The sequence below is a fragment of the Ambystoma mexicanum genome, chromosome 1p (genome assembly GCF_040938575.1).
Source record: "Ambystoma mexicanum isolate Mex_15411 chromosome 1p, UKY_AmexF1_1, whole genome shotgun sequence".
NCBI lineage: Eukaryota > Metazoa > Chordata > Amphibia > Caudata > Ambystomatidae > Ambystoma > Ambystoma mexicanum.
The window spans coordinates 575,780,897-575,806,520 of NC_090921.1; the positions used below are offsets into that span (position 1 = coordinate 575,780,897).

At 49.9% G+C, this 25,624-nt stretch overlaps 1 protein-coding gene across 3 annotated transcripts in view; it reads left to right on the plus strand.

Annotated features, from left to right (window-relative positions):
- DOT1L (DOT1 like histone lysine methyltransferase) overlaps positions 1–25,624 on the plus strand; it is a 1,510,259-nt gene that overhangs the window by 90,716 nt on the left and 1,393,919 nt on the right. For 2 of the 3 annotated variants that reach the window (XM_069649513.1, XM_069649515.1), the window contains exons 3-4: positions 2,883–2,957; positions 22,003–22,066. In XM_069649513.1, the coding sequence (XP_069505614.1) occupies positions 2,883–2,957; positions 22,003–22,066 (139 nt within the window). Of the gene's footprint in view, positions 1–2,882; positions 2,958–3,870; positions 3,924–22,002; positions 22,067–25,624 lie in introns of those variants that run through there. The other variant, XM_069649514.1, reaches the window with a different exon arrangement.

Genomic DNA, 25,624 nt, shown 5'->3' on the forward strand with positions numbered 1-25,624 from the left:
GATCAGAAACATTCCTGCACGATGTTGGAGAGTTTGCAGAAAATCACTTGTAGGGTCACAAGCTGTTAAACCTGTGAGAGAGAGTTGGGATCAACTCTGAAAGTAAGCTAATGCAGTTCCCAACTGAGAAAAGCATAGCCGAAAAGACAATGAGATAAGTACCCCCAAGCTTGTGTGGCGGTACTTAGTCGTTGGCAGCTACGGGCTCTCTTAGTTTCAGCAGCACTTTGTGGTTTCAGCGCTTATCAGACGGCACCGTTGTGTATCTCGGATACCAGTTGGGCTCTCTTCACTCCTTGGGTCCTACACTCTGGTGAGAGGACTCGAGATCTGTCCGGCCTGCTTCTGGAGGCCCTTAGACTCCTTGAGCTTCTAGCAGATATCGGACGTTGCACTCTACTACGGATTACTCGACCCCGGAACTCAGTTCTTGTAGCAGCAAAGAAGTACAACCAGTCGGGGAAGATGGTCCAGTGGAGTTTGTCTTGGGGTTAGTTGCTTCCCCTAACCCAAGGGGAGAATTTGTGCCTTCTGGTGTTTGTCGAATTGAAAAAGGAGTTGCAGTACAGCAGCAGGGCTGCACCTAGCAATTCAAAGGTCCAGGAGGATGCAGCAAGCTTCGTTCATGGTTTCTTCGGGTGTTTCGCCCAGTGCTCCACTCTGCCTCTAGTCCCAACATTTTGACAAAATGGTCACCCATCGGTGCTGTACTGCAGCTGATGATTCAGTCTACGGTAGAAAAGCACAATGGTAGGAAAAATTAAAACCCGTCCACCAGCCATTTAAAGTAGGGAGGGGTAACATAAAAATGTTACAAGAGAATGTAGGATAAGGGGTTAACTAGGTAACCCCCCAGCATTCCACATTAGATGGGGTGTGCTGGACCTACAAAGCGAAAAGGTAAGTAGTCAATTTCACTTTACTATTCTTGGAAACTGTAGTTCACACAAGAAAAGCTATTTAAGCATTATGAAAAATCTAAATGATTTCTCTGACGCTGCACTGAAGGTGCTGTTTATCACCATACAAAAATCTGATGCTTATGGAGTTTGTCAGACTCCAAAAACAGTGAAAACACAATCTAAATCTGGTCAAAACATTGTGAAAAAGGCCTTGCTCACTCCAGGGTTAAAATAAAAAAGGTCCAAGCCCAGCAAAAGTGCTTGGGGTCTCCAAGGTTGAAGGGAATTAGCACAGACATGAGAATTCTCCCCAACACTGACTCTGAGGCCGCCCTCCCCCCGGGTCTGTTGTGCTCTGACCACCTCCCTCCTAACCCCCATCAGGGTTTGTTGCGCTCACACTCCACTACAGGGGCAGCTTCCACCATACCATCCACCTCCCAACTACACCGAACTGCATACCTTTGCCTTCTCACTGTGCTCCACTGGCTGGGCGTGTTGGTGAGACGCTGTGACTTGGTCCGGTTGTCTTCTTGTGGCCTTGTTGGAGGGGCGGCTCCCTTCTCGCCAGCATCCAGCTGTTTCTCGTGTCGGCTCCATGACTCCTTTCAGCCTGGTGAGTCTGGTGCCTTCTGCTGGGCACCTGTGCCGGATGTGCTTCTTCCTTGCTGCTCCTCATAGTCTGAGCCTCCCGCGGGTTCTTCCACAGTGCCACGCACCATGTCTGGTGGTTCTCCCCGCACCAGACCCTGCATTCCAGGAAGGCTACTCCATGTGGCTTCATGGGCCTACCATCAGCATGGATGGGCTTATCCCTTCTGCTGTAGCGAGGATGGAGGGCTTACGACTCATTCTGAGTAAACTTGTATGGTGCATGAAGAGGGTTAGAAACCACATCACACTTGGATCGATGCCTTGAAAACTCATTACATTAGTCCATACCCATATAGCCAATAAACCTATCGGATTCTGGAGACCTGGGAGGATAACACCTATCCCTCTGTAGCGTGTGCCTGGCCTGTAAGGGGCGGGTCATGCCAGTGGGATCCTGCTTGCCCTGTCCCAAAGGGGGTGGGGTCCTCCTTGTGGAGAGGGGGATGAATTCCTTGCATTAATCACAATTATCGAAACCTGATCTGAGTGGAGTGTTCTTGGAGCACACAACAGGTGGTGGCATTGAATTGCTTTAGGACTGATAATCATGAGGCCTGGGTGGATGTTCATAACCCTGAGCATCATCAATCTAATCAAGAGTAATCTGTCCAGGGAAACGCTCCCCAAATAATTATTTTGCCTTGTAGATGGGAGCACATGAGCAAGTGAATGGGAATAGTTTGTGGAAGAGTATTTTCTTTAAGTGGTTTCCAGCTTTAAGTGGCTTTCAGTTTTAAGTGGTATGCAGTGTCTGTCTGGGGGAACCCAGGTTAGCTCGGATTGTAGCTTCTGATTGTTATTGCTAGACTGTTTTTCTTGGTCCATGTCTCCCATGGCGGGGAGAGGGATGGGGTTGGCCGAGAAACCATGACCTGGGCTTCGGTTTGTGGCTTGGATACATTTTTCAGAATTTCGGACATGTACTGTGGGTTTAATTTAATGTTGATATCAAGGTAATCGTCTAACACTTGTTGGCTGTATGTTTGTGCCATATTGTGGATTAGGTACAATTTTTGTATGTAACTTTCCATGTCCCAGGTAAAAATTGAATTTTTCTTTGTCTGGTTATTCATGGGGCGCTTTACTCTGTGGGCTGTGCTCGACAACCACTGGTAATTTTAAATCAGTAATGCGTTTTCTGAATCGGCAAGCTGTAAAATACAAGTTTATTTTTTTGGACTTTGAATCTGGTCTGCATCACATACAATTTTACATTAACCTTTCAAACTGTTTGATAATCACTTGAGTACAAAGTACTGATTAAAAGCTTAAATTGAGCCTTCATAGGGGTATGCTGGTGCACTAATTATTGACTTTGCTCCTTAGATGGGTGTGTGAAGAAATTCCAGATCTCAAACTGGCAATGGAAAACTACGTGCTCATCGACTACGACACCAAATGGTAAGAGATGATCTGTCGTTTGCGATCTTTGCTTCGTTCACGAAGCATGGGCTGGAAAGTCTCCTTCCGTAATGTTATTTTCAGATGTGTTGCTATGTGAGCTGGAATTTATTTTGTCTACTCTATTTAGAATCTACGTTAATTTATTTCTAAATGCGTTGAGAAAAGCTGGCAGAAGCGGTCTGGTGGGAGGACATAAATGGTAACTCTTTCAGGAGCTAGTTTGGCAGTGGAAGTTGTGCATTATTCACACCAGAGCGATGTGTAAATCTGAAGTGCTGAGATTTACCCAGAACTGATATATGATGATTCTGAATGGTCCGAATTTGATGGGACTACCAAGACTCTTGTACTTTCCTCTCTGTGGGTTAGTTTCCCTCATTCTGCCTTCCCTTCCTTTTTCCCTTCATTGTCTTCCTGCTGCTTGCTCCAACTGGTCTCCCTGTATGTTCTCAAATGCCCACGTCTCGGCACCTGCCTCTAACTCCTACCTCATCTTTCACCTATGTTGCCTTAGCATTGCCTTTGTAATTGAAGTTTGGGTTGTTTTTGAAAATCAAATCTGGGTGTATTTTGTAATAGAAATTTGGGTTGTTTTTCACATTACTTTGGCCCTCAATTGTAACCTGCTAGCAGAGTCACTGTTCCTTACCACTTTTCTTGCATATTTCTCCTACTGTCTCCCCTTTTTACTTGCTCATGGCGTTAGCTGTTTCTCCTATCTAATCTTACTGCTTCTCTATTAACTAACCTTCCCTTCTCACTAAGTCTGGTAATAAGAAATTCAAAAAAGATATCTTGGCTTCCAACCCAGGTCTCCCCATCGCTGATACATATTCCAGCGCCTCTGCCTGACAAACCCTCACTGACCACCTCTTTTTCGTTCCTTCGCCAGATCTATGGCCCCCTCAAATGATCTGTGTTCTGTCCGATCTCTTCCTCGCCCATCAATGGTGGCACCCGCTGGTAAGTCCTGTTGGATTACTTTGACTCCTCCAGATTCATCATTAATGTCTACCTGAATGGCACTGTCTTGGTGCAAGGTCCTCGGACTAATCTCCTTGTTGATGGACGGTTCCTCCGCCTCATCAACTTCCTCTCATCTCCAGCTGTCCCTGCCTCTCCTCCCTTAGTTAACTTGCCCTCCTTTCCTTCCGCCTCTGCCCCAACTCAAGCTCCCTCCACACCTCTGCAGGGAGTACCTCTGATTTGACCGGAAGGTCTTTAAGGTTTGCAACCGTCTTCATCTTGCCACTCTCAACTCTCGCTCTGCTGTCAAAAACTCCTGACATCTGTCGTCTCCTAGAAGAACTTCACCTTGATGTCCTCGGTTTTAACGAGAATTGGTTCACGGGCAGCTCTGTCACACGTTTTGACACTCCTCCCTGATGGCTACAAGATCCTCTCCACCCCCAGAGCGAACCGGCCTGGAGGGGGTGTCGCCCTGATCTTCCATGAGTGGATTCCTGCCTCTATCATCCCCACTCACTAACTCTTTTGAATGCCTTTCCTGCAGGCGCTCTCTCTCCTAGCCACTCACTGTGGCTACACTCTATCAGTCCCCTGGTCAAATGACCTCTCTTCTCTCCAATTGGGCAGACCTCTCCTCCGCCCTCCTGGCCTCAACCACTCCAATCCTCCTCCTTGGGGACCTCAACATGCCATCTTGATTCTCCATGTTCCTTAACTGCGCTCTTTCGCGACCTCTGCGATTCACTCTCCCTCTCTATCCTCCCCTCTGGCTGAACTCACGCTGCCAGCCACACACTTGATGTCTTCATCTCTTCCGGCCTCCCCTCACCACTCCTCTTTCCTGGAGTGATCAGTGCCTCTTATCCTCGCATCTTTCCATCTCCTCCCCTCCAAGCCAAACCTACCCCAAGATTGCCACCCACCTTCTCGGACATCCGGCCCATGAAGCGTATGTCAATCGAGGCGTTCACTGCCCCCTTACACCCCCCCACCCCCACCACCCCCACCACCTCCACCTCAGGCTGACACAGCCCTGTCCCCGCTCTACTCTTTCTGCTACTCTTGATGTTCTTGCCCTAGTCATGAGGTTCAGTTTGAAGTCCACAGCCAAATGAAATTCTTGGTATGACTCTGACCTAGCTACACTTAAATGTAAGTGTTGGGTGGCTGAGAGGAAATAGTGGACTTTTTGCTCATCCTCTGACAAACTGGCCTGCCGCCTGCTCCAAAGGCAATACCGTCTTGCTGTCCGCTCCAAGAAGAGAGGCCACTTTCAAGCCTGTGTCTCTGCAGCATCTAACAACTCAGCCAAACTCTTTAAAATCTGCAAGGAGCTGGCTAATCCTGCTGCAGTCTCCACCCCTCCTCTCGCCTCCCAGGCTCTTTGCAATGCCATTGCCTCTCACTTTAATTCCAAAACCCATGACATCTTGTCCACGCTCTCCTCCACCAGCCCACCCCCCCCCCCCCTTCCCTCTCGGCTTGCTGACACTCCCTCAGCCTCCTCTTTCTCCTCCTTTACTCTTTTCTACCCAGATGAGGTTGCTAGACAAGTCTGATCCATGAAAGCCTCATCACAAAAGGTCCATCCCTGGTCCTCTAAAACCATTAAGGACTACATAGTTACCCTGGCTCCTGCCCATAAAAATTTCTGTAACCGTTCCTTTGCATCTGGAACTTCCCCTCCCGTCTGAAGCACTCCCTTGTGCATCCTCTCCTCAAGAAACCCACAGCTTTTCCCTCTTGTACGGATAACTATTGCCCAATTTCCATTGCTTCCTTTTTGGGGAAGCTTCTGGAAAAGCTGCCCATCTCTCACCTTAACCTTCATTCTGACTCTGTTGGCTCTCTCCATGACCACCAATCTGGTTTCAGAGCTGCCAGAAGCACGGAAACTGCTCAGCTGAACATCCGTGAAGACCAGCTCTCCAACTTTGACTCTAACATTCCCTCCATCCTTATCCTACTTGATATCGCCTCTGCTTTCGACACGGTCACCCATACCATCCTATCCTGCTTAATCCTCTCTGTGACAACCTGGTTATCACTGATCAGGCTCTGGCCTGGCTGACCTCTTTCCTTTCTGATCGACCCTCCCAGGTACAACTTGGGCCCTTCCTTCCTCCATCTCCACCTCTACCTGTGGTGTTCCCCAGGGGTCTACCCTCTCCCCCTGGATTTTTAACCAATACCTGACAACACTCGCCTACTGCATTTCCATTTTCTGCGCCAACATCCAGTTCTATGCTGATGACACCCAATGCCAACACATTTTCAGGCTTCCCTCAGACACCTCCTCTCCTTCCCTCATCTCCGATTGCCTAATCATTATTCAAAATTGGTGTGCCGCCAACGTTCTTTCTCTAAACGCCAATAAGACTGAGATCCTCTTCATTGATACACTTTCACCATACTTTCCCCTCACTCTGGCCGGCCTCCCTCGGCCCTCCTCCTACCCCTACATGCAAAGCTAAGAATTTCAGGGTCATCTTTGACTCCACACTTTGCTTCTCCGCACACATCTCTGAAGTCTCTAAAAAGTCAAACCTCTTGCTACACCTCCTTAGATGCACTCTTCCATTCCTCTCCTTCCCTCAGAAGGTCACTGTCTCCCAAGCTCTGGTTCTCTCTAGGCTGGACTACTGTACTCCACTCTCCGCCCTTTACAACTAATCCAGAACAGGACTGCAAGACTTGTCCTTGGCCTCAAGCCCTGGGATCGTATCGCTCCAGCTCTGAAATCCCTTCATTAGCTTCCAGTGGATGCAAGGAATACATTTAAAACCCTCTGCATTGTCCACAAGGCTTTCTGGGGCATGCGTTCAAATTACCTTCAACTATCCCTCTGTAAATACCTTCCCTCTCGAGCCCTTCACTCCTCTACTTCGAACTCCCTTGTGGTCAGTCGTTTTTCAAAGAAACGTGCATGTTTATTTACTTATATAGCACACCAGACCCAGGGGTTTTCGGGCGCGAAGGCAGCAAGAGGATTGTCCAATTTAAGTTACAGGTTACAAATTTAAACCTAAAAAGTACAGCTACGGTTACATTGCTGTGGCATGTGAAGTCCGGAGAAGCAGAGTATATACAGTAAATTACAGTGAGACAGTGGCATATAGTTAACACAGAATAGGTATAAGGGGTATGCCTGTTCTCCAGCATGGGGTCTGGCATGGATTCACATGCTCATGAATATTCCCCGTCGTCAGGCTGGGAATCCTCGGTAAAGAAAAAAACAGTATCAGTTTCGTTTCTGATCTGTCTTTCGTAGTAGTAACCAATCACTGGTCTCTGCGTCATACTGACCACAGCCAATGACTGCCCTCTACCTAAGCCCCGCCTCTAGCAGCCATCTTCAGATTTTTACCGCACGTTCATGTGTTGGGATCCTCGTGCTATTGCTCTCTGGCGTTAGTGCTATTTTTTCACGTTTTTTTCTCAAAAACTTCATTTTTTTCGGTCAAAAGAGCCTCAAGCTCCACCGACTCTCCATCCGATCAACGGGGACCCGTGTCGGATTCGTCGAGCTACGCTTTTGGAGGACTCCAGAAGTTTCTCAGGCCCATCTCGGTCATGGCCCAGGAGAAGGGAAGCTCGACGCCCGGAAAGCTGTTCAGGGTCTGCCCTGGATGCCAGCTGCAGAATGTCTTTAAGGAAGACGAACACTCCTATTGTCTTTACTGCCTACATGAAGACAAGACGCACGTGGAGAAGGACTGTGTGTTTTGCGGCAACATGTCGGAGCGGACCATGAAGGACCGCCATCAACGTCTCGCCAACTGGCTGGAAGGGAAGAGCCCGTCCGGCGAGGAGAAGAAGAAATCCGAGCGGTCTTCTAAGACCTTTGAGGACGCCCCGGCGACGAGGGTCCAACATAAGGCCAAGCACTGCGAGTCCGCTGGCACCGGGAGCGCCGAACGGTCGGGCTCTACGGGCACCAGGCAGGGCGCACCCTCCTCGGCACCATCAACCACGAGCCAACGCTCTGGGTCGGGTAAGAGGAAGGCAGAGCACCCGGCGAAGCTCCTGGAGAGGCCCCGGTCGAGCTCGAAGGCGGAGGGGGAGCGAGGCAGTGTCCCCCCCCCCCCCTCAAGGAGAAGGCGGTGAGTGCACCAAGGGTGGTGAAAGCCTTAATCCATCCGGCCAAGGCCTCTATCGAGACAGTCGTGGCGGCCCTGGCTCAGCCTGTGGAGGCTACGCCTGTGGTGGCGACCTCGGGGCTCAGTCTCCCTGCCACCGTGGAGGGAGTCCTCTTTTATGCCCATCGACAGGACCCCCGTGAAACCTCCGACGGAGAAGAAAAAGGGGGGGCAGGAGGTCGCCGTGGATTCGGCCTCAACCTCTGAGGAAGAACTGATCGAGGTCTTAAGCCACAGCGTTGGCGTGGAAGAAGACCAGCCCGTCGGGAGGGATCCCGACGCAGGAGACGACGACATCGTCGAGGGTACCGACGGGGCCCCTGACCGCCCGTCGGATTCCCCTCTGCCAGTGCCGCAAGACAACTCGGCGACCATTTTGTTGGCTATACAGTCCTTATGCTCAGAGATAAGGACAGACTGCCGTTACCAGTGGAGGAACCACTCCCGTCGGGGGACCCGGAACCAGGCCCTTCGGGCAGCCCCCCTCCTAAGAAAAGAAGGATACACCCTCCACCTCCTTTTCAGCCGTCGCGCCCCGTTCAGCCCTCCTCCCCGTCCACGACTCGAGGGGATGATACGGGGACTGACGCGGCCGCAACGGGTACGGACGACGAGGTGTAAGACGAGGATCTGCCGTCGTCTCCTCCCACCCGGGCTTCCCTGCCCGACGAGATTGGAGAAGGAAGGTTTCCTTTATCAGCGGCGCGAGGCCAAGAGGAAGACGGTCCTCGCGGTACCTCTACTGGACGATATTTGGGATGAGGGCCTCGCCCTCCTCAAGAACCCATCCACGACGCTGGCTAGAAGAGACCGGTACGAGAAGAAGTACCGGGTCCCGGGCGCGGCCCCCTTGTGCCTCTGGGCGCAGCCTACCCCGGACTCCGTCGTCTCCGCGGCGGCCAGGAAGAAAGCGGGGGGGGGGGGGTGTGGCCTCCACGTCGACTTCCCCGCCGGACGGCGAGGGAAAGAAATTGGACACGATGGTGCGCAGGGTCATCTCGTCTGCAGCGACGACGATTAAGGCGGCTAACGCCTTGGCTATCGTAGCCCGGTATGACAGGGAGCTGTGGTACAAGCTGGCTCCCCTGCTGGACTTCCTACCGGACGACAAGAGGGCGGATGCCCTGGAGATCTTGCAGGAAGGTGAGGTGGTGTCGGACCACGCCATCACTATTGCGACGGACATCGCCGACACTGGATTTCGCCAGTTGGGCAACGGCGTGTGCCTTAGGCGGCGTCGATGGCTCAAGGCTACTGACTTCCGTCAAGACATACAGACCAGAGTCCTGGACATGCCGTTCGATGGGAACAACCTGTTTGGGAAAACGGTGGACGATTCCCTTCAAGCCATTAAAGCGGACACGGAGACAGCCCGGGCTCTCGGGGTTCTCCAGCAACGGCGGCCGCCCTTTCGGAGCGGCGGTGGCAAGGGCGCCTCCAAAGGTTCCGGCGGCGGATTTTCCACCTACCGTCAAGCGGCCCGTTCGTCGTCTCAAGAAGCTTACAGGGGACGAGGCAAGTCAGGCGGACCCCGCCATCGTCGCCAAGGAGGTCAAGGCGGCAAAGCCTCGTCTAAGCAGGATTGAACCGGCCGTGGGGTCGGGCCCCCAACAAAGCACCCCGGTGGGAGGCCGGCTGGCGAGATTCGTCAGCGTGTGGGAGTCCATCTCCACCGACCGTTGGGTGCTGGACGCCCTAGCCCAGGGCCACGCGCTCGAGTTTCAAAGAAGGTGCCCGCGAGTCCCCCCTGTGGCCAGGAAAGAGCTTCACGTCCCTCAGCTTCTCCGGGAGGTAAGGGCGATGCTAAGGAAGGGCGCCATCAAGCTCGTCCCAAAGAGGCTTCGGGCTCCGGAGTTTACTCAAGATACTTCCTCGTGAAGAAGAAGACGGGAGGGTGGCGTCCCATCCTGGACCTACGACGACTGAACAAATTCATCAAGGCACAGAAGTTCCGGATGGTCACCCTCCAACACGTCCTGGGTCAGCTGGAGGAGGGCGATTTCCTGTCGTCGTTGGATTTGGAGGATGCCTACTTCCATATTCCCAACTTAAAGGGACACCGAAAGTTTCTCAGGTTCGTGGTACAAGGGCGTCACTATCAGTTCAGAGCCCTTCTCTTCAGACTGAGGTCGGCACCCAGGGTGTTCACCAAGTGCCTCGCGCCGAGAGGGGATCCACGTCTACCCCTACCTGGACGACTGGCTCATCCGAGCGAAGACGAAGGAGCTCACAGTGGAGCACATGGCAAGGACCGTCCAACTTCTCACGGACCTGGGATTCTCCATAAACTACGCCAAGTCCCACCTGGTGCCCGCGCAAGACGCACTGTTTCTGGGAGCGAAGCTCGACAGTGTCGCTTCTGGCCTATCTGTCGGAGGAAAGGACGAGGGCCATTCTGGGCAAGGTGCAGCGGATGCTGGTTGCGGACGCGGCCAGAGTGAGGTCCATCAAGTCCCTCGTCTGAATGATGTCTTCTTGCATTTACCTCATCCCCCTGTGCAGGCTCCGGATGCGCCCGTTGCAGGAGTTCCTGGACGCGCGCTGGATCCAGACGACGGGCAGCTTCGAGGAGAGGATCACACTCGACGAGAGTTTCCGAGCGATCCGGTGGTGGGGCACCCGCGCGCATCTGACGGCGGGCATGGACTTCCAGACCCCCGGCCACCAGGAGACAGTGACCACGGATGCCTCCCAGGAAGGGTGGGGAGCGCACACCGAAAATCTGCACGCGAGAGGCCTTTGGCTCCCGAAGGAGAAGTCCCTCCATATCAACGTCCTGGAGCTCCGTGCTGTGTTTTGGGCCCTCAGGTCCTTCCTTCCGTCCCTCAAGGGCAAGGTGGTGAGGATCTTCACCGACAACACCACCACCATGTTCTACATCAGGAAACGGGGCGGAACCGGGTCCCCAGCCCTGACCAGGGAGGCGCAGGATCTGTGGCATGGGCCGTCACCCAAGGGATGTTTCTGGTGCCGTTTCATCTGGCAGGGATGATAAACAACATCGCCGACTCACTCAGCAGGGAGCTGCGCTCGTGCCACGAGTGGGAACTACGACAGGATCTAGTGGACCGCCTCTTCCGATAGTGGGGCACACCCCAGATCGATCTGTTCACGACGGCGACGAATTCCAAGTGGCGGAGGTTCGCCAGCAGGTTTCCCCAGCCGAGGAGCATGGGCGATGCTTTCTCGCTCCCCTGGGGGGGGCCTGTTTCTATACGCGTTCCCTCCATTGCCATTGCTGATCCGGCTCATCAACCAGCTCAAGAGGTCACTGTGCAGGATGATCCTCGCACCTGCGTGGCCGAGGCAGATATGGTTCCCGGACCTTCTGGACTTGTAAGCGTCCCCGTCAATCAAGCTGCCAGTGGACGCGGATCTTCTCTCCAGGGAAGGAGGTGCCATCCTCCATCACGACCCAAAGTCGCTGAACTTGCAGGCCTGGCTCCTGCAGCGTTAGAGTTTGGAGGATACGACATACCGGCCGACTGCAGAGAGGTTCTTGCAAAGGCCAGGGCGTCCTCAACTCTTAAATGCTACGGACACAAATGGAAGAGGTTCTCTGTCTGGTGCCACGCACAGAAGATTAACCCTCTACGGATTACGGCTCCCCAAGTACTGCCGTACCTACTGACGCTGGCTAAGGCTGGACTGGCGCACGCGTCCATCAAGATTCATCTTGCTGCGATCACCCGATACACCAGAACCACGGGGCGGACGTCCTTGTGGTCTCATCGTCTGGTGAAAGAGTTCATGAAGGGACTGTTCAGATCGTTCCCGCCGGTGAAGGCTCCGGCCCCGGCGTGGGAGCTCAACGTGGTGCTGACCAAGCTCATGGGACCTCCGTTCGAGCCTCTGCACTCGGCTCCGTTGAAGTTCTTGTCGTGGAAAACAGAATTTCTTGTGGCCATCACCTCCGCACGACGGGTGGGAGAGATCCAGGCCCTTTCCTGCAAGGCCCCGTACTTGACTTTTCACGACTCGAGGGTAGTGCTCAGGACTCACCCCTCCTTCATGCCCAAGGTGCCGTCGGACTTCCACCTCAACGAACCCTTGTTGTTGCCTGTTTTCTTCCCGTCGCCTTCGTCGCCGGCTGAAAGGACTTTGCACTCGCTGGATGTGGCTAGAGCGCTGAAGTTCTACGTGGACTGCACGAAGTGTTTTCGGAAGACGTCACAACTCTTTGTGAACTTTGGACCTGTCAATCAGGGGAAGGCTCTCTCGAAGGCTTCCATTTCCAGATGGCTCTCCGGCTGTATCATGTACTGTCATCGGTTGGCAAACAGACCGCTGCCTGGCCGTCCGAGAGCCCATTCCACCAGAGCGATCGCAGCTACCACGGCGTTCCTATCTGGTGTGCCCTTGCTGGACATCTGTAGGGCTGTTACGTGGAGGTCGATGCACACCTTCACGAAATTCTACTGCGTCGATCGGGATTCCAGGGAGTCGTCCAGGGTCGGCCAAGCAGTGCTGCGCAACCTGTTCGCCTAAGGTGAGCCTGGTGAGGAGGTAAGATTTGCTTAATGTTGAGTTTGATGTAATGCTTAATGTTGAGCCTTTGCCACCTCCCGTGGTTGTGCATGTGTGTACTGCTATGTATTTGTCACGACTCGCTCCCATCGCTCCCGTTCCCACCACTTGGGGGCATGATTTGGGGTTTATTCCCTACTGGACCTTTCCTCCGAACCTTATGCTACAGTGCTGTGATGAATTGGGAGCGCTAAATCCCTATTTTCCAAGCTACTTCCCTTCCGGATCCATTCCAGGTTTTTGGCAGCCAGCATGCTACTTTAACCAAATGACTATGCTTCCCAGAATGCCTGGCCCACTGCTCCACCTCCACCCTTGCAGGACAAGGTTGGGTGGAGGATAGGTAACAGCTGTGGCTGCAGGTGCAGCAATCAGCACACCTGAGGCGTGTGCTCGTTAAGCAGCTTTAAAAGCCTCAGTCTTACTTCAGTCCAGCGCTGGTCATCGTTTGCAGTGTTCCTGTTGTGACTAGTCCCTTGTTCCTTGCCTTTGTACCTAGTTCCTGTTTTCTTGTTCCTCCGCCCTGAATCTCGGATTCATGCGCTAATTGATTTCTGCTCCCTTGATTCCCTTTTTGTCTTCCTCTGTTTGCAGGCAGCATTTCTCAGTGCTTTCCCCTTTTAGATGCAGCCCAGTTTGTCTGTGTTCTATATTTCTTTGACTCTGTCCTTTGCTGCTGTAAACCCGTATGCCTTAGCCTTCCTCTTAGATTAGCTTCCTGTCTTTTCCTTGGAGGGGTAGGGAGAAGTTTGCATTGGTTATTTCGTTTTTCCCTGCTCCTGATCCTTACTTTCTATTGGGATCCATTCCATGTTTTCCATTGCACTTCTGCATTTATTTCCCATTTGATAGGTGTGGTGTGCGGTTGTAGCTAGCTCCTGTGTGAATGCTTATGTTTTCCTCACTAATTTGTAATCACTATTCCAACTTAGGTATTTAGTTTTCCTCCCATTGCTGTTCTAGCCTTTCTGGGTCCCAGTTTCATCAACAGGATTCGTGGGCTAGCTGACATTCAAGAGGTTTATCTCGTCCTCGTGAGTACAGTTCTTTAGTTCCCTTATTTAATACCATCAAGAGTGTTAGTTCACAGATCCTGTCATTGCTTGCCCTCCACGTGAGTTTAGCGCTGTCAGTACCTGTAACAGCAATTGGGGGTAAGGCGCTTGCCGACTTTCCTCGCGGTCAGGTGCTTACCCCACATCCCTTTTCATATATTGGTTTTGTTGTCACTCTATTTGCACTCCTGGGTTCTAGCATACATGAGTCGTTGTTCCTGTGTGCACGTAGTTTAATTCGAAGCTATTCACTTTGTGATTTAGTGCACATTTCCCTTGCCATATTCGCTGCCTTTGTACTCGCCTGACTAATCCTGACAGTATTCTTTATTCATGAGCATGTGAATCCATGCCAGACCCCATGCTGGAGAAGGAACAAGTTACTTACCTGTAACTGTTGGTTCCCGCCTACCCCTCTGCGGCTCTTCACTTGGTCATTCTGCCACTTCACGTGCTACCAAATCTGAAGATGGCTGCCAGAGGCGGGGCTTAGGTAGAGGGCAGTCATTGGCTGTGGTCAGTATGACGTAGAGATCAGTGATTGGTTACTACTACGAAAGACAGATCAGAAACGAAACTGATACTGGTTTTTTCTTTACCGAGGATTACCAGCCTGACCACGGGGAATATTCATGAGCATGTGAATCCATGCCAGACCCATGCTGGAGAACAACAGTTACAGGTAAGTAACTTGTTCCTTTCCATACTCGTTCTGGATCACGTGTGGCAGGAGGGGTTCCGTGCTATGACACATCCTTTTATGGAGCCTGCAGTTAAAGGGAAGGTTTGAGAAGAGGTTTAAGGCTCCAGATACTACTCTGAAATGCCTCACTTAGCAAACTGCTCCAGAGACAGTTGTCTCCGAGGCAGCTAGCTGCAAGGCTCGTACACAGCATAAGTGTGCCACTCCGCCAGACAAAGAAAATTTAAAAATGGATGCCTTTTTGGAAAGAAAGTTCTCACCATTGCAGCGCCAACTGTTAAAGCAGCCAATGACCTGGCAATAGTCGCTCGATAGGTTCAAAAGACGTGGCACCGTCTGGCACCTTTATTGGAACACTTGCCGGAACAGCAAAGAAAAGAGGCTATTATGCTGGTGCGAGAAGAAGCCTCGAATCGCAGCATCAACATCGCTGTAGACCTGGCTGAAACTGGGTTCAAGCAGATTGGAAACAGGGTCGTCCTTGGATGACGGGCATGGCTATGTTGCACAGACTTTCCCCAGGAAGTGCAACACAAGGTCATCGATATGCCATGTGAAGGGGAAAATCTGTTCAGAAACAAAATCGATGAAGCCCTTAAAGCCATCAAGGCTGACTCGGACACGACTAGATCTCTCACTGCCCTTCAAACCAGGAGGCCCTTTCGCAGAGCCTCAGGCAATGCAAGATACTCGGGCTCCGGAGACGGCAAGAGCTACGGTAGGCCCGGATATTGCTCTCAGGACTTCAAGTGTAATTGTCTATCCTTCCAGCACAATAGAGCAAACCAAGGGTAAAGAGAGCGCAGATCTACCACCTCCTAGAGAGGTAGGCAATGTAAGGCACGACGACTGCCGCAAGGGCAGTCAGGTGGGGGGGGGGGGGAATGTGGTTTTCTACCTCGACGAGTGGCAAAAAAGACCTACAAGTGGGCGCTAGATGCGATCCTGTATGCCCACTTGTTGGAGTTTAAGCTCCCAAAAATTCATATCGCCCCTACAAAAGTATCTCACCTGCATCTTCATGTTTTACAGCACAAGATCCGTCAAATGCTAAAACGAGCCATCGAAAAAGTGCCTCCATTAGCAAGAGGAAAGGGAGTATACTCAAGGTACTTTGTTGTGAAAAAAAGCAGACAGCAAGTGGCACCCTATTCTGGATCTACGAAGGCTAAACAAGAACATCAAAAGACAAAAATTCAAAATGCTAATGCTCCAGGCGGTCATAAGCCATTCAGCCCCAGGAATTCCTTGCAGCCTTAGACCTCAAAGATGCATACTTCCGTGTGTCAATACATCCAAGGCACCGAAACTACCTCAGATTCGTAGTTGGCGAAAGCCATTATCAATTTCGGGTACTACCTTCCAGCCTAAAATCGGAACCCAGTACATTCACAAAGTGCCTGGCAGCAGTAGCGGCCTTTTTCCGGAAACCAGGCCACCACGCTTACCCATACTTGGGCGATTGGCTAGTTCGAGGGTCAACGTATCAACACACCTTATGTCTCAACCAAACGGACGCTGCTCCAACAGTTGGGCTTTACAATCAACTATACGAAGTCCTGTACAGTTCCCTCAAGGAGCCTGGTTTTCCTGGGTGCTCAATTCCTTGCAGACTGCAATCTGGTCAAACTTTCTGCAGAAAGAATCAAAAGATTGGCGTGAATGAGCGTGCTAGAGTCATCAAAAAACCTACTCCGTCTGCGCATACATAGCTCTTCTGGGAACCAAGGCCTCTTGCATTCCGCTTATTCCCCACTGCCGGCTACACATACAGCCAGTACAAATGTTTCTGGTGACCAGATGGTCCCAAACCCGGGGTTCCTGGTAGGACAAGGTAACCATCTCCCGGACTCTGTCAGACACACTGAAATGGTGGACATACCCCTTCAACATCGCGAAAGGAATGCCACTGATGGAGCCAAATTACCATTTTACCATTGTGACCAATGCCTCCCAGGTGGGATGGAGCACTCATTTGGACCTGGAATTACGAGCAGTGCACTTGGTTCTAAAATCCTTTCTTCCTCTAATCGAGAATTTGGTGCATGTCCTCAGACCACACCTCCTGGTAGCCCCGTATTGGCCCAGGCAGAACTGGTCCTCGGATCTCCTTCAGTTGGCGGCAGACAATCCAATTAATCTAGTATCTCGGCCGATCTTCTTTCCCAGAACAACAGGATGATCTTTCATCACGACCCAGACACTCAAGTTAACAGCATGGCTCCTGGCCACTCTGACTTCAGTCATTTTGAATATCCCCTCAGGACTGCCGAATCTTTCTAGCAGCAGCTAGAACCCTTTCTACCAACATTTCCTATAGCTGAAAATGGAAAAGATTCTGTGCATGGGGTGCACAGCAGCCTAACCTGCAGCCGCTAGCTATAATGCCTCATCAGATTCTTCCTCATCTACTGAGGGTCTGGCAATTTCTTCCATCAAAGTGCACTTATCGGCAATCTCCAGGTTTACACAGAAAAAATCTTCTGCTCTCTACAGTGACGGACTAATTAACACTTCTTAAAAGTCTTTTTTCGTACCTTCCCGCAAAGAGGATTCCACCTGTATTGAGCCTGAACATGGTCCTAGCAGTGCTTATGAAGCCTCCATTCGAACCCTTGTCGACAACCCACATCAAATTTCTAACTTGAAGGTGGCTTTTTTAGTGACATTACGTCTTCGAGACGGGTTTCAGAGCTCCAAGCCTTGGTTATAGACCCTCCATATATACGGTTCATGAGACAAAGTGGTTCTCTCCACTAATCCTCAATTCATTCCTAAAGTACCTTCAGAGTTTCATAAAGATGCTACCATAACTCTGCCCACATTCTTTCCAAATACCACACCAGCAGAAAGGACTCTGCACTCTCTGGATGTTAAAAGGGCATTGAAATATTATTTGGAACCCACAATCTTTGAGATTGACTAAGCAGCTGTTTGTAGCCTTTGCTCCATCCAACAAAGGAAGATGCATCTCAAAACAGGGCTTTTCAAGATGGGTTTCATCTACAATCTCCTTGTGCCAGTCTAAGGCCATCAGGCCGTTACATTCGGCGCCCAGAGTGCACTCCACTAGAGCCACGGCTGCCTTAGCGGCTCTCTGTCTGGTCTGGGGTGCCCATCAGAGACATTTGCCAAGCGGCAACCTGGGCAGTGCCCCACTCTTTCACCAGGCACTCCTGCTTACACCAGCAACATTTTAAAAAAAGGTAGCAGGCCCTCCTCTCCAGAAAGAACATGGCATAACCTGTTCTGAGATGAGTCAGCAACACACTGAGGATGTGCAGATGGGACGGGCAGTCCTTCAACAACTGTTCAGTAAGGTAAGCCCCGCAGCTTCCAGGTTTTCCTTTCTCTACTTGAAAATGTATTCTTTTCGCATCGACACAGACAATTCCTGGTTTCCACCTCCTAACATGTATACTGCTACAAAATCTAGTCGCAGCATGTGAATCCATGAAATATCCAATGCTGGAGAAGAGTATTTTCTTTCTTCTAACTCAATTTCTCCAGCGTTCGTATCTTTCATGGATTCACATGCACACTCCAGCCTACCCCCTTCAGGCAAACCTCCTCTTTGAGGGGTATTCCTCAGATAGAGTGGTTAGAATCTGAGGGGGGAAGCTGCTGGGGCGCAGCTATACACTTGATGTACCATTGGTGGGTACCAAAAGCACCCACAACGTCGATGGGACACTCAAGGTGTCCATTTTTTCCATAGGAAAATTACTAAGTCAAAGTTACCAGGGTTTCGCAGCCTGACTGGGAATATTCATAGCATGTGAATCCATGAGATACCCACGCTGGAGAAATTGAGTTACAGGTAAAAAACTACTCCCTTCTCTCACAACTTCTCTTCTTGGAAAAGACCTAAACAAGTATTGTCTAAGCCCAACTTTTGCCCCTTTCTCACTCTTGCAATAGGACTTAGAATCTGCTGGCTTCTTAATTGCCCGGTCTTGGCTTTGGCAATGATAAGTCTTGTTAGTTTGATTTAGTTTTGCCCTTTTCTGGATTTGGAAATAGTGGTACATATTAACTGGTATTAGTATTGCCCTCTTTTGGCTTTGGCAATTACTTTGACCTTTGTAAATATAATTATAACCTTCTTGTCTGCTCCCAAAGTTCTTACTCTGCCACTTTAGCTTCTTTGTATCATTTCGATATTCATAGTCAGTCCTATTCTGCCACCTTAACTTCTCAGTATCCATTCAGTATTCAAAACCATTGTGTATGGCCAGCGTGCGATTAGTGTGTTCCGGGGTAACACAATGATAATGAGCTCACCAGTACTGCATACTCGTATGCTCACTCCGCTGCCACAATGCATTCTGCTTCCTCCGCTTCGCTCTGCACAGCAAACTGCTTCTGTTCGTGCACCGGGCGGGAGAGGAGCGTTCCACAGACTCCCCGGTTCTCGCCTTCCACCACAGGAGAGTTACGATGTGGAAAGCTTTTTAAACTCCAGCTTCTCGCCGCCCAACCTCTGCATTCGGGGCCATCAAAGGTGGGAAAGCTGTTCACAGCAACGCTTCCTGCTGTACGACCACTGCATTCAAAGCCTTTGAACTTTGAGACTCTCTTGGGACAATCACCTGCTCCAGCAATAGCAGCCGTTCCTGTCTGCTTCTTCTGCTGCCACTGCAGCGTGGAGTCTTAGCAGGCATTCTGCCTTTTACTGCCAGTGACCTTCCCCCGAGGGGGCCCTTTATACTTCAGTCGCTCAGGTGTGAGTCATTAGAATCACTAGACTGCACCTCACACTCTCCCTCTACATGCACTCTCCTTGTCCCAGTACTTTGGGCATTGTGGGACCTGAAGTCCCCCCCTGTTCAGTTACCTTTTCCTTGCACTGCTTCAATCTTACAATAGGCCATTAAGGTGGTTGGATCTCTGGGAAAGTTAGTAAAACGTGTTTCTAATCAACATGACCTGTTGCCCCCTCATGCCACCCCCTGATGTGATCCTCCCACAGAACACTACCCCCAGTGTCAGAATCAGGAAGCGTCTGCTTTTCCCTGGCCACATGAGAAGGGTCCCTGGCTAGGTATTCTGGGAGAATCATCTGATAATCACATACCCTAGTGAAAATTGTGAAAGGAAATCAATATTCCCTTTTCCTTTACGATATTCAACTGAAAAACAATAGGGCTGTAACTCTAAAACCCAGCATATAACACTGGCATTGGTATCCTTCCTCGGACTCCGTTTAAGGGGAGCATGGTCAGTGACTAGGTTCCGCCCGTCAATTATTATTTCAGGTAGGTTAGCACCCATTTGAGGAAGCAATGCCACAGTAGTTGAAGACACCAACGACTGCATCCATATTTGCAAACCGACTTTGTTTTAGAGGTGCAACTGAAAATCTTGGAATACGATGAGGCTATCCCCTGATTAGACACGCAAAGTCAACTACTGCAAGTAGTTAATGCCCTGTGGATGAGGGAATTAACTAACTGCACTAATATGCATTCATGGTGTTGGTTTTATCAAAATTAAGAGCTTTTAAGATCCTGAAGAAAGTGGGAACACCTATTTCAGCCACTGAAACCGGTCGACCAGATGACAGAAGGGATGCCCAATCAATAACTGGTCACCTACTGAGTTACACGTACAGGTTTTGTTTGTGCTTTTAAAATTCCGTATGCGAGTTCCAAAAGCGGGTACATTAAAGCACTTTTTTTCCTGCTTCTACTCTTTATCCGGTGATTCACTGCTGGATTTTTTTTATGAAGACACATTAGCGATTTTCTGTTTGTGGCTCCATGTTCTGGACCACATACCTGTGGTTGAAATAGGGTCAGGCTCATCTGTCCCGTCACCTTTGATGTACATCACGCAGCCTAGGAAAAGAGCATCACAGTGGGGAGAGCTGGTATCGGTTGGAGGGTCACATGCCTGTACCTTAAGTGTGTGAAAAAGCTCCGGGAGTACCTACCGTGTTATAAAACCTGTTCTTTTGTCCCATTATGCGTACCCTGGAATCATCCCGGATTCATCACACCTCCCTCCACACAACTATCCAAAATGACAGGAGCGCATGCAGGCCATTCAAATGGCAGAGGTGCACAGTATACATACTAATATCATAAAAAATCCACCAGGGGTAAGCTTCAGAATACTCACTAGAATTAAATCCATTGCACATAGAGGTGACTCCAGAGGGCTTAAAATTAACCAGCTGAATTTACCCAACAACTTGTTTAAATTTGGCAGTTCAAGCTTTCTGAAGGGCCTAATCCTGCTGGCTGTATTGGGCCCTTGGATTTTCAGGTAATCCTTTGTCATAAGGTCATCTTCTGCCAGTTATAGTTTAGCTCGCCAAGTGCCCGAAACCAACAGTGTGTAATTAAAGACTCAATTATGCACCAGTGCACATTATACATTGGTTAATACCCTTTAAACATTGTGGTGACATGGCAATCATGTCCTGAATGTTTGTTTCAAAGTGAAGTTAATAAGCAGTACTACTACAAAAATCACCAGTTGCACAAAACGTGCCACCTGTTATGTCACCTATGAACACCCAAACTGCCAGAAATGGTTCAAGGGTTTTTATTAGAAATTCTTTAAATGGATCGAAGGCTTGACCCTCACTCTAACTAGAAGCAGTGTCCTCCCCATCATTGGGGCTCCTACTCCTCAGGTTCTTTCCAACCTATGTTCTTCCTTGCTGTCAGTGAGGGCCTGCAGGCTATCTCCTAATCAAAGCTCCTCTGGGGCTTTCTGGGCTGGGTCTTGCACTACCATTAGTTCCAAGCTGTTGTGGGATTATGCTGAACACTCGGGCCTTAATCTGTCTCCTTACTTTCATTCCTGGGTGTTCCTCTCCCTATTTCTCTGTTCTACCCATCTCTCGCTACTCTTCTCATTTCAACTCCACCCACCTTCTCGCCTTCCTTCCCCTCTCCCCCTCCAATAAGTTTCTCTACAGTATGTCTCCATCCTCTGATCATGCTACTCGCCCCTACTACTTTCTGCCCTCCCCTCTACTGCTCTGCTCCAGGCCTAGTTATTACACCTTCTGGTCTTTTCTCAACTAATCTTGTCCCTATTTCCGTGCCCGGGAGGTGTTACAAGGAACCAGATGCAACATAAATGTTGCTAAGCCCCTCCTTAGCAGACTAATCCGGAACGATCCGGATTAGTCTGCCTGAAGGATCTGGTGGGCTGTAATCTAGTAGGCAGTCTGTCCTGGCTTTTCCTTTTTGTTGCTGTTGGAAGTGTCAATAAGGAAACTGGCAAGCTGTTTGTTTGAGGTATAGGGTGATTCACAGTAGTACTGTCGATCTAAACGCAGGCACGTGGGGAGAAGACACGAACAGCGGCACTTAACTGCCACCATTTCTCTCTAAGGTAGGACTGGCTCTGGCTTCCACCCTTTAGGCCTCTCACCATAGGCTGAGAGGATTTCCCATTCCCTCTTGACTAGGTCAGATTACTAAGTTTGTCACAATCTCCTGCGGTACTTATCAGTACTGAGGTATCTGATTTGGTTTCATGGCTTCAGCCATTTTCAACTAAATGGGTTTTTATGAGATGATCAGTCCAGTGTTTAACCCTTCTGCCAGCATGTACTGCACATGTGGGAAACAAATACATTCACCTTCCTTTATTGGTCTCTCACAGGACTTTCTATTCTTTTCCCTCAGCTTTGAGAGCATGCAGAGACTCTGTGACAAGTACAACCGTGCCATCGACAGCATTCACCAGTTGGTAAGGCTTCTCGTTGGTTGCAGTGATATTGTTAGTCCAACTTAAAGAACCAAAAGGCAGTGCCCCTCTGCACACTAAAAGCTTAAGTTCTTGTTGGTTGCTTTAGTCTTTACTCATCTTTTTGTGTAGTATGAAAGATCTTTTAAGAAAGGAATTGTTTCTATTGTATCATTGTTAAGCAGAAAACACACTTATACCACGTGTTAACCAAGTGTAATTTTTGCTGTCTTTTCTCTTTTTGTGATTTATTTTTCTCCTAGCCAGGCTTAACCCAAAGCCTGCGTGTGTCTCTGTGTTGAGCTCCTCCTTATAAGTCCATATGACTCCTATAGCAGGGCTACCCAGGACTACCTTCGCTTAGTCATGTGGCTGGACTGCTGATTGTTTTCGCCCGTATAAAATGATTCACTGTCTGGACTCCAGTTTAACTGGTTGGGGCCTATATTGAGCCCTTCCCCATTCATCAAAATGGAGGTTGTAGTTGCTTCAGAGCTGAAGTGGTCACATGTTTATCCCCTGTCCCTCTGTGTACGTGAGCGGAGGAGGCCATCTTTGGCCACTGGATGTTTGTCCCAAGACTAATGGCTGTGGTCGGCCAGAAACCGATTCTGACTGGCACATGCTGATGCCTTTCTGGAACAGTGTGGATTTATTTGTGCGAGGGACAGTTGAAGAATGCATTGTTGTGCTTGGATAGATAGTGGGACATTGACTAACCACTCCACTGTTGGAGTTAGCTCATTGTGTGATTGAATGTGGTTTTAACCCACTGGATTCCAAGGGGGAATGAAAGCAGACGGCCTTGCCCACTCACTTTGTTTATAGCTGGATCTTTGAACCTGTACTCTGGAAGGTCACAGTGAAGCTCTGACTCGCCAAAGAAGACTTTAATCTTACCACTACTCGCACTTAATTCCTGTGGAGGATCAGAAGGGCACGGACGCGGTAAAGGCATGTTCTTACTGTGACATTTAAAATGAAATAAGTCAATTTGAATGGATTGTGTCCTCCCACGTATTGCTCAGGTTATGATATCTCCTTGCAGTGTCCGTGCTTCGGAAAGAATTTTCTCGGTAGAGAGCAATGCGTCGTCGACTCAATGTCCCTCGACTGCCTCCGTCCGCTCTCGAGCTTGTTACCTACAGTATGTATAGTATACACTGCGCCAGTTACTACAGTTGTGTTTTTCTGCTGGCAGTTCTTTACGGATACAGTGCGTTTTTTGTCGATCTTTGACTATTACTCTGTGATAATGTTGACTCCTAAGACTGGATTTAAAAAGTGCGTCTGCTTCTGCGGTGTGTGGATCGAACACAAAATGACAGATTCCGGTTCATGTCAGTCGATGACAGGAAAGGCACTGAATGAAAAAGAAACTTGCTCCGTCTAGCCCCTCCGTCCCCCCCCCCGCAAGTCTCCACCTTCGACAAAAAGATCTTCCAAAAAGTGAGGTTGGAGGGCTGAGAGAAAGTGTTCAAAAAAGTGCTCCTATAGTGAGTCCAATCACCCTTTTTGTCACGAAAAAGATCTAAGAGGTGTCACACGTCACGGTCTTCATCCTCCAATTCCTCTCCCAACAGTAAGGTGCCGTGCCCCGGTGGGTCATTCTCCTCTCAGCCTTACTGAGTGGGAGACTTTTCGTCTTCAGATGATGAAAATATTTCAGAAGGCAGAACCGTTTAAGGTCCACAACTCTTGTCTGCCAAGGCCGAGAAGTCATCGAAGAAGGTTAAAGCTGGGCCCCCCCTCCCCCAACCCCCTCGTGAGCTTTCAAGGACTCTGGTCAGGGAGAGGCCTACACTGCTTCCCTCGACGACTGAGTAATTGGTTCCATCCGTCGAAGCTAAAGCCTTTGGTGTCAAAGCCATCAATGTCTTTGAGGGGAATTGAAAGGCGCTTTAAGCCATTGCCCAAGAAAGACTTCTGTAATTCTCTCTTCAATTTCTGTGGAGGTAGAGCGTTCAGATCAGGGCACACCACCATTTGGCTTAGAATATGGGACATCAAGTGTTCCATATGCTCTGGTGTCTGAAGAATCCAGAATGGAGAATATATATAACGACTTGAATAGTATAAATGGTCTATACACCTCCCCTGAAGTAGATTTTGCTACTCTTGACCCAGCTTAACATGCTGAAGCATCGTATAGACAGCTAATGAATAGGATGACAGAATACCTTGGGGTGGGGGAGACCTGCTACAGTATATCAGCAGGATGACATGACTGATATATTGGACACGGGTCCACAAGGGGATCCCATTTTACCCTTCCATTCTGCATTGCAGAGGCGAATGATGGCAAACTGGGAGACTCCTGCCACTAACCCAGCTGTTGATGAATCGCTGGCTTTCTCTCAAAGCATGAAACGCGAGAAAGTTTAGTGGTACAAGCTGCCACATCCACATCTAGAGCCAGCCGCTTCGCTCATGAATATTTCCTGTCGTCCGCTCGGAATCTCCGGTAAAAGGTTTCACTTTCACTTAAAAACTGTAGTTCTCTTCTAAACCAATCACTGCCCTCTGGGTCATACTGCCCCCATCCAATGACGGTCCTCTCCCTAAGCCCTGCCTCTCGCAGCCATCTTCAGATTGTTACTGCGTGCTTCAGTGTTGGAAGTCCTCGAGTTTCTCTCCGAGCTATTTGTACATTTTCTTTCCATTTTCTTTCACGGAAAGGTTTGATTTTCCACCAGAGCCCATGTGCTCGTTCCTTATTGGCTGGCAACAGGGACCAGTTGTCAGTGAATTTTTGCACCCCTCAAGGGTGAAGTTTCGTCTGTTTCTGGAAGGCTGCTTTGGGCCACTTTGCGCACTCTGGCCATGACTCATGGGGGAAAAAGGAGGGAAGGACCCTCTTCAGGCCCTGCACCAAATGCAGGCTTCGGAACGTCTTCATGGAAGACAAACATCTACAATTTCTTTACTGCCTACACCAGGACCATGACAAGGTGGGGTGTGAGATATGCCTGGGCTTCTCGAAGTAGATTATGAAAGACGGGCATAACAGGCTGGCGGCATGGCTCAATTCGAACAAGGTTTCGAGGGGATTGGGTCCTCCGATGTATTCCATATCTAGGACAGTAATCACCACATCTGTGCTGCTTCGGAAAATCTGCCTGCGTCAATGTCGATATGCAGTCCTCGAGGGCCTCGGTCGAGCCGACGTCACTGCATGTTAGAAGTAGGACGCAGGACGCCCGTAGCCTCGGTTCAGTTTTTTCCGCGAACGTGTGTCGGTCCCGGGATCTCGTCTAGGTTTTACTGAATCCTGTTCTTTTGGTTCTTCGAACCTGTTTGTTTGTGTATTGAAATGTCTTCGGCTTCTTCCACCCCCCGGTCGGGTTTTAAGAAGTGTCGGGTGCGCGGGTCCAAGATGTCATTGACGGACACGCACGACACTTGCCTCTGGTGCCTCGGGGAGGACCACAATACGGATGACTGTCGACTGCTAGTCGCTTACATCAAAGGCCTTGCGGGACCGTAAGAAGATGATGTCGGTGGGTAAGGTGGCCAAGCCCCGGAAGTTGCGATTCACTGGACTTTCGACGGACGATTCGA